This window comes from Dendroctonus ponderosae, unplaced genomic scaffold, assembly GCF_020466585.1.
Source record: "Dendroctonus ponderosae isolate FM_Combo_2020 unplaced genomic scaffold, Dpon_F_20191213v2 Dpon_F_20191213_8, whole genome shotgun sequence".
NCBI lineage: Eukaryota > Metazoa > Arthropoda > Insecta > Coleoptera > Curculionidae > Dendroctonus > Dendroctonus ponderosae.
This window is the reverse complement of record NW_026019016.1, coordinates 8,156,836-8,165,853: the sequence shown is the minus strand read 5'-3', so window position 1 is coordinate 8,165,853 and position 9,018 is coordinate 8,156,836. Positions and strand designations below refer to the sequence as shown.

At 33.3% G+C, this 9,018-nt stretch overlaps 2 protein-coding genes and 1 long non-coding RNA gene across 9 annotated transcripts in view; 2 read left to right on the top strand and 1 right to left on the bottom strand.

The window, feature by feature from the left end:
• LOC109534506 (collagen alpha-1(XVIII) chain) overlaps positions 1–9,018 on the bottom strand; it is a 180,217-nt gene that overhangs the window by 38,657 nt on the left and 132,542 nt on the right. For 6 of the 7 annotated variants that reach the window (XM_048669107.1, XM_048669104.1, XM_048669106.1 and 3 more), the window contains 3 exons: positions 4,814–4,921; positions 4,562–4,570; positions 3,494–3,571 (listed from right to left, as the gene is read on the bottom strand). In XM_048669107.1, the coding sequence (XP_048525064.1) occupies positions 3,494–3,571; positions 4,562–4,570; positions 4,814–4,921 (195 nt within the window). The remainder of the gene's footprint in view (positions 1–3,493; positions 3,572–4,561; positions 4,571–4,813; positions 4,922–9,018) is intronic. The other variant, XM_048669103.1, reaches the window with a different exon arrangement.
• Positions 1–9,018, top strand: part of LOC125505389 — a 111,286-nt gene that overhangs the window by 66,390 nt on the left and 35,878 nt on the right. The gene's annotated exons all lie outside the window — the stretch shown is intronic.
• Positions 7,716–9,018, top strand: part of LOC109534507 — a 5,381-nt gene continuing 4,078 nt past the window's right edge. The window contains exon 1 of the mRNA XM_019900223.2: positions 7,716–7,905. The gene's annotated coding sequence lies outside the window, so the exon portion shown is untranslated. The remainder of the gene's footprint in view (positions 7,906–9,018) is intronic.

The following is a 9,018-nucleotide window of genomic DNA, read 5'->3' as shown; positions in this document are numbered from 1 at the left end:
ACAAAACAAACAGATCTTAGTCCTTAGTTCAGTTGCGTTTGTAGGTGTTCTAGTAAAGTATCTGTTGGGGAACGAAAACGGGAGTGTTTTGTCGGTTTTGTGAGGCAAAGGGGATTCAGTATGGTCCAGTTGTGGGGGTTGTTTGTCCATTTTGTCTGTAAGTCTTTCCGAAATTTTTGTCATGTTTGTGAGTTCGTATAGTAGTTGATTGCAAGGGTTGTGCAGTGGGTTTTGGGGGTGTCTTATTCGTGTAATTAGTCTTAGTGCAATTTGTTCTGTTGTTTGTACATATCGTTTTGTCCTTTCTGTTCCGTTGGCCATGATTATATGTCCGTAGTCCAAGACGGGTCTGCAGATCGCTTTGTATATTTTTGTCGCGGTATTTGTACTAATTCCTTTGTCCTTGTATGTTAGTGATCGAAAGTGTTTTGTTCTTTTTATCATTTCTGTTCTGATGTTTCGTGTGTGTTTAGTGAATTTCAGTTTGTGGTCGATTGTAATCCCAAGGTACCTTACGTCGTTTTTCGGTTGTGTTATTTTTCAGTCTGCAGTTATTGTGGGCGAGTCAGCGTTGAGTCTGTGGTTCGTGGCGTTTAGTCTCCATTTATAAAACCATGTCATTGTGTTGTTTGTTATTGTTTGAAGTCTTTCAGTCGCTTTTTCAGTAGTTTTGTCGTGTACAATAAGTGCCGTGTCGTCAGCGTATTGTAATATGTATGCCGTTCTGTCGATTTTATTTTTTCTGGTAAGTTGTAATTGTATATGTCATGGCAGTATATATTGTAGAGAAAGGGTGAGAGCGGGGATCCTTGAGGAAGCCCTTGTTTAGGGAAAAAAGCAAAGGAGAGTGTGTTGCCAATTCGTGCTTGTAATTGTCTGTTTTCTAATAAGTTCTTTATGGTGTGTAGTAGTTATGGTGGCGTGTGGAGTTTGGATATTTTGTATAGTACATGCCGACTCTCCGTCAGTTAGGTGGGACACGTTTGAATATTTTAAATAATTTCGAATTTCTTGCCCATTATATTTTCAAGTCAAAATATCCGAACTATTCCACCTGAATCAATTTCGTTTTTTCGAAGATAACTCGCCGCCACAATTTAGCCGAGAAGTTCGATAATATTTAAGTGAAGTATTTTAGGGCCGGCCGGTTTGACGAAGAGGTCAATTAGAGTGACCTGCTGGGTCATCTGTTTCACCCCTATGGATTTCACTTTATGGGGTTGTCTAACACATCTGAATAAGTCTGGGCCCAAAAGCGAATTACGAAATAAAGTTCAAAAAATCAGACAAATAATTTGTTAAGTGTTTGCAAATGCTGCTTGCTGGGCCTGTTTATCTGGAAGTTTTCTGAATACAGTTCCAATATTTAATAAATTTTATTACAATAGTTTATATTCGTAATTTTCAACTGGTTTTTGAACAATCTTGAGGCTAAAGACATAAGTAATGATTCAGATTTGCAAAAACGGCCGCACAAAATTATATGACATACTCTAGGGTACATGATGAATTCGCTTAATTTGTTTTTGCGGTTTTTGAAAAATAACGCATCAAAGCTAAGGTTAAATCAATTATTTGTTTGGGGGGGAATTTCGTTTTGGGGATTTTTAGCACAGGAATCTAAAATCCGTTAACGTTTTCTCTACAATAATTTAAGTCTCCGCCCCACAATAATGCTTTGCTATCTTTGAAGTTTAACGTCTGCCGCTTCTACGGTGAGGTAAATATTTCTAGAGTTACATATTTCGTAAACCATTTGAAAACCGCAGTGGATCTAATATCTTATAATTAATCGTGTACTTCATGGATAACTGTCATTGTTTGCCTTAACGGATTTTCATTTTTTACGTTCTTGAAATAAGGGCGTTAGCGAAGTAAAACTAATTTATTTATTATCACCTGGACCATTTATTTGTTAAAATTTCATTTTAAAATAGTTTCCTACGTATTCTCCTGTAGACATAGTTACAGCTTTAAAGTTACTAGTTGAACTTTTAACTTTTTAACAAATATATTCGGAATCAATGCTTGAAGATACTTAAACAGAACATAAATCTGGTTATATATGAGTGTTTAGAATGCCACAGTCAGAGGATTTTCACATATTTGTCAGCGCTTTCTTGAATATCCTTAGAAAATATTAATCAATTCAAATTTCCATTTGAAAAAACCTCTAATCCAAAAAAGCGTTATGAAAAAATGAATAATGAATTAACCTTCGCGGGCATATTCTAAAACAGGTGAGTTTTTATGGCTTTTGAGCCGTCGTGGAAAATAATGGTGTTCAGCACAGTTGAAACTTACTTACTTCACGAACTAATTATTTTTCTCTATCGCCTAAAAGCTCAAAAACCTCACCAGTTCCAATATAATAAAATTTTTCGATTTTTGGAAGTGCTTTGGAATCTATCCACTTTTGATTAAGAAAAACTGAAATAAATGATCATGAATTTGTGAACTTGGATTGATATCATTTAATTTAATATATGGTTACCCTAGCGGATTTTAACAGCTTGGCTAATTTGTTTCTCCGTCATTCAGGTGCACATCAAAGCTTAATTATACTCCTTTTAACAGGGGTATTATTCTGGATCGTTAATCAACAGAGCATTAAAAAATAATGAGTCCAACTATACCCGTATGCTCATTGGCCTTTAGTAGCATTTACCTTGTCTTCAAGTCATTTTAGCGCGCAAATGCCAGGCTTGTAACTTAATTAATCCCGGTGGATTTGCGAATTAAATTTAACTGCACATGTAATTTCATTCAAATCACGCTCAGGTAGAATTTCTTTTGAATCGGATAAACAGATTATTAATATTGATGATGGTTTGAGATGTCAGTTATTAGCGGCCGGAGGTGAACTTTTTCTGCTCACAGCGGTTTAAAACTTATTTTTAAATTAAATGGGCTATATTCCTCTACATATTATTAAGTTGAAATAGCTGCAAAGTTCGGTTGTTCGTAGAGGGTATTATACAAATCAGTTATGAAACTGAAGGGTTTCGGTAAATTTGACGAAAGCTAAATGTTCATTTAATAGCGATTTCAATTTGTTATCTACTAGCTAACAAATCAATGAACTTTCGTCCATTATGGCTTAGTTGGATTAGCCTACAGTCAGAAGCAAGTTCTCTATTTTGGTTCAATATTATCCCCATTGGTCCGGAAGTCCGGAGAACTTACTCTGATTAGATAAGTAAATTCGGATTGGCTCCTGACCATACTGGACACTAATGGAGCAAATTCGGTAACGTTGCCTGCAGTTGTTTTCCCGTTGAAAATACTAATCGAATTATTTTGCAATTGATAAAGGTTGTAATGTGTATTTGAATTCATTCGAATTTTTAATATGTTGTGTGATTGACCTGCATTCTTCTGCATTTCTCAAAATGCTTGTAGGGCGGTACAGAAATTGGTAAAAATTATGTGTTTTATTATTCGAAACAACGGATTGTAAGAAATAAAAATATAAATATTTAAGCATACTTACTGCGCCACCACTGGATGGTTCTCCTTTCTCACCTTTCGGTCCAACTGGACCAGGAAGTCCACTTGAGCCCGGTCGACCCTAAAAACAAAGTACTCAATGCCTTGAATGTGATAAGAAAAATTAATAAATTGGAAACAGCACAGTTGACTTAGAGATGATTTTTGCAAAATTTTAGATTTTCCGGAAACTTACAACAATTGATTCATATTATTGAACACAAACCTGACGTGTGGTTAAAATACATTCGAATAATAGTTCAATTTTCATAATTTTAGGACAGTCTAAATGTACGTAATCGTAATTTAAATCAACCGATTACAAGAAGCTACTAAACTAACACACTGGTGAGCTTATGTTCAAATAAGAACGTTGCTGAAAGTCTCTGCGAGTTAAAATCTATCGAAAGTATAATCATAAAAAAAATATACCATACCAGTATATCCAGGGAGCTTTAGAGGGTATTTGCAACTATTTATACGCACATTAACAGGAAAAGCAGGAATCCGTAAGTAGGAAAAGTAGGAATTTATTCGCTTATTATTTCTTAGAAAAATCACTAAAAAATCAAGTGAATATTAAAGTTTTATAGATTCTTACAGTTTAACTCAATAATTCAGAAAATATCAATTGGTCAAGTGAATTTGTGTGTTCCTCAGATCACGTTTTGTTGTGCAATCTATTTTTCTTCCTGATTTACGGTGGTTTCATTATACGTGTTTATTTAAAAAAACGCTTTTCCTTATTAACACTTTCTTCCTTGAATTTTACCTCTGAGTACATAGCTGAGTGTCTTACAAAGTAAACATTGGTACTAAAAATTGAAGCAAATGCAAATGTAAACATCAAATTGTTGTACTATTCCGATGCCACTAAATAAAACAAAATTTATCCTTCAAATAATTAATATTTCCATTTAAAAGTATTCCATACATCGTAATGTGCAACTTGAATGAATAATGAAGAGAAATGAAATAACGACAATTTTCATTGCTTAAAACAACAGGAGTCTAATTAATATTTACATTTGCTATGTAAACAACATCTATTGAGGCAGCAAAATAAACTTACCTTTCCATTCTTTACAGCGAAAGCACAGAAAAACAAAACAAATACAAGTTTTATAAAGAAATACGGTTGAGGTTGTTTTAAAATTTATCTGCTGAAATCCACCGTACCAAATGGAAGTTTGCTGGCTGGAAAATACTGTGGAGGAACTTACGCAGGGTTTTATTTCTCTTATACTTTTCAAGATGGTATCGAACTTCAAGATGGTATAGTAAATTTGGAGAGTAAAATGTCGAGCCAATAAAATATTATTACCATCCATCCTGGTAATCCGATCTCTCCTCCTTTGCCCGAAGGTCCTGGAGGGCCCGGAGGACCTTGTCTTCCCCTTCGTCCCCGTTTGCCCATGTCGCCCTTTTCTCCCTGTAAGAAAAATACAATAAAGTAAGGAATTTAAAAAGTGCGAACGCAAACATTCCTCGAAAGACTAGGGATTAAACGGAATGAGAGTTGGGCGTTATAAAGAATGTTACCTAATTTAGTTAATTACATTTTTCGGTGGTGTGTTTGCTTTCCAAAGGGTCGAGGACCGAAGTGTAATTAATTAGGGGACGGAGAGTGTATTGATTGTGTGAAAAATCAACAGACTCATGTTTGACTAACCCTATCAACAGTAATTACAATGAGGTGCTAATTAGCAAAATTACGAGTTGTTGCAAGGGGGATATTGTCCCCTATTTAAGTCTGTAACTAGTTACAACATGCCCAATTTTTTTTGCTACAAATACAAATTACTTAAAGTATTTCCGTTTTTATGAAATAATGGAGGATTCAAATAATGTTCCGGTGAAGACGAAAACATTTCTGTAGTGTTAATTCAAATGGAAAAAAATTGCGTTAACCCCATTACACAGGACCTTTAGATTCTACGTATATTCACTTTTATTACGATAGAGCTAAAATCTTTTTCTCATTTTAGTATGAAATTATGATGTAGGATACAACGAAACTCGCTCCGATTCTCTTTATAGGTTGCCACATTTTATGAAAACGAATTTTTCATCCTATTAGTGGTAAGGCTGTAGTGATCCGGAATACTTAACTTAGATAAAATAGAGATCTAAATAGAGATTAGATAAAATCAGATTTACATTAGAGTTATTTACAACTATATTTATTTGTGGAACCTACTTTTTTATTAAATTGGTTCCTACTGGGTTAATATAAATATTATGATTTCAGTATCGGTATCTTTTTACTTTCAAAGAAAATTTGGAAAAAAAGATACAATGTCTTTTTTCCAATTTCTTGTCCATACTCAAGACCTGTTTCTTCCTCGACTTTTTTATATCCTCTGCCTTATTCTATACTGCCCCCAAACTGAAAATTTATTTTTCTATGGAAATCTTTTATGTAGAAAATTAACAAATATTGCGAAGAGCATGGAATAAAAGAAAAATATAATAAGAAGTTCCATTGTCGAAATATTCAAAACTAAAGTTTCCATATATTTGTTGATGGTGATAATATCAATCTCAAATAATAGTCTTGAACGAAATCCTGGGACGATTTCATAATGGAAATGTATTTGGGGTCAGTTTGTTATGGTCTTCAGAAACTAACGTAACCTCATTTAATTGTTAACCTTTTACTGAAGAAGCTACCGTAACTACATTTTGAAAAAATACTTTTTTTCTTATTTTCCGAAAGTTTTATTTCACAATTTAGTCTAAAAATCAAATTGAAGCGGTCTGCAAAATATTTCACTTCTGAAAGTTATAATACAACAAAAAACTAAAAATGTGATATTCACATCGACTTCAGGTTGGTTCAAAAACGTTAAGGTAAACGGTTAATGCAAAAAACATAGGAAAAATATCGGCTTTATTCAATTAAGTCAGTAACGGAAGTTCGAGAGAAAGCTTCATTTTATTAGCCTTTCATTTGCTCAAACGTTTCTGGATTTCCCCGACTTCATATAATTTACGGTTTTCAGTATCCTCTTCTGGCTCTTATTATCTTGGACACAGTGTATAAAACATCAAAAGTATTACATGTGTTTAGTATTATTTGAGTAAAAAGGGTCTCCATTGGGAACTTAATCAACATCTCCTTCAAAATGTCTTTGAACTTTATTTGCAATATATATTTAACTAAGGTTCAGTCTCAACCAACACCATTTCAGGGATACTCAACCTGCAGTAGTATTTGCAAATAGACCCTCAATATTTCCCTAGGTTATCGTTACGGATAGTTTTCGATAAAGACCCTTTTTGGGGTCTGTAGGGAGTTCAATTGGCATTTTTCTTTGAAAACTTTATAAACGTAGTTAATAAAATCTGCAACACTATAACGTATCGGATTAGTAACATTATTGCAAATTTTCTTCGCCCTTCGAGCACTGTTCTGAACTGAGGCATTTCGCAATATAATTTCATTCACTAAGAACTCAGTAATCAGGTAAAATATGTGGAACAAGATTGCGGTGCTTGACTTCCAGATTCGATGGCTGCAACTGTGTTAGAAACTGTTTTCAGAATCGCAACTATTTCACAGCTGGAGCAAATTGTTGGCAATTTCCAGGCACTTTGTGGCATTTCGATTGCGACCTCGTTAAATCGCATAGCTTTGCGGTGCTGCTAATACACTAGGCTTCCTTATTAACGAAAATAACCGTATTGTCGTAAACTTGAGGTGCTGTAGCTAGTTTTAGGGTTCCACTTGTTCGATGCGAACGCAGGGATGGTAGGAAAATTTCATATTTTATAAATGTACTCATTATTATTTTAATTTTAACGAAACATACCTAGAAGCACACTATAATTAATGGGGCTTCGAATAATACACAACCTTATGAAAACAACTGGAGTTCGATTAGTTTATCTAAAATCATTATTGTCCCTGTCTCGCTTGGTACGGTATTGGACGATTTGACTGAAAGCTTCTAAGCTTTTCGAAGGTTAAAACTAAATTTCTTCATCAATTAATTGTTCCAGTGACTTCTAATCAAAGTTAAATAACTGTAGTTGGTGAATCAAAGTTAAATAACTGTAGTTGGTGCCTCAGTTTGTAATTATAGTTATTTACTAATGCTATTTTTTGCGTGAACCATGGAGTTGTGATTTTACCGGTCCTATTTCTATTTCCAATTGATACACTCTGTATTGATGCAAAATATGGAAATATTATGATGCGACTATAAAGAGATATTATAACCTTACCAAAGAGGTTATCGAAAAGTCAATTTAAGCATTGGTGTGATAACAACTAATTGTGCTACTCATGTTCATATTAAATTGGTCAGCAAGTTTACCGAATTTCCACAAAGTGCTTCTATCTAGGATCTAACACTGGTTGTTTTGAAAATAGAAATGGCATAATAAAACACTTTTAATTAAAGTTTTAAGGTACGTAAATAAATAATACATTAAATTTCCAATTTGAAGCTGTGAGAAAAGTTGCAAGAGCAATTTCATCTAATAGGCAAGCTTTTCCCGAAAATATCAACGAGTACTTCTCAGACAGCAAAATACTAGATTACTCTTTCACTGTTATTTTTCACTAACCTTTAACAATCAGAATATATACTCACAAGTGGAATACTTGAATGAAATAATTAGCAACACTTTCAACGTTAGAACTGTGCACCAGAAAAGCAACACTTTTATTATGCACTTAAGTTATTCAGTGTCGTTTTTTACTGCAAATAACTAAACTGAAAATTGTTATTTTATTGTTGATGCTTAAAACGTTGTGCGCTGCCTAAATCACATAAATTGCCACTTTTGAATACTAAATAATATTTGGCTTTATTTTAACTCCTAATGGTTAATTGAAATAAAATGTAATTGTTTATTAATATACGTCTCAAAATTCTTGTCTTAACATTACGCAGCAACAAAAAATCGATCGCTTTCGACTTGAGATCACCATTTTTTCATCGAAAAGATAAACGTTTTGCAAGAATATTATATTGCACATGGAATTCATATTTATCCCGAACAAATTGATTCAAACTGCAGATATTTGAAAGCTGCCTTTAATACTTTAAAATCGTGATAACACTAATAAATAATAATTGTCAAATAATTAATTGACATTAATAACTAATTAGATCACAAAAATGCAGCAAAATAAGAAGTGAGAAAATCAGCATTTAAAAATAATTTCCGCATCTCGTTATTTGTACCTATATTAAGTATTTTCAATAAATTATAATAGCCCGATTGGTTCTGAATCTGAAATTTTTTTAACAGTTTGCAATATTTTATTTACCTACACACTGTTATTCGTTTGCTCCGCTTAACCATTTTCGTTTCGTATTCAACTTAATGGTGTTGTTTCGTTTCTGTATTTATTTATTGTTCTTTCTGTTAAGTGAGAGGAAATTTGCACATTTTGATGCTGAGCACAAGGATATTTATTAATTTTTACAAACTTCTTTTTGGGTATTTCGCCTCAAAAATTTTTGTCTTTAAAAAAGACAGAATTTCCTCACGTCTTTTATTACAGATTGATAA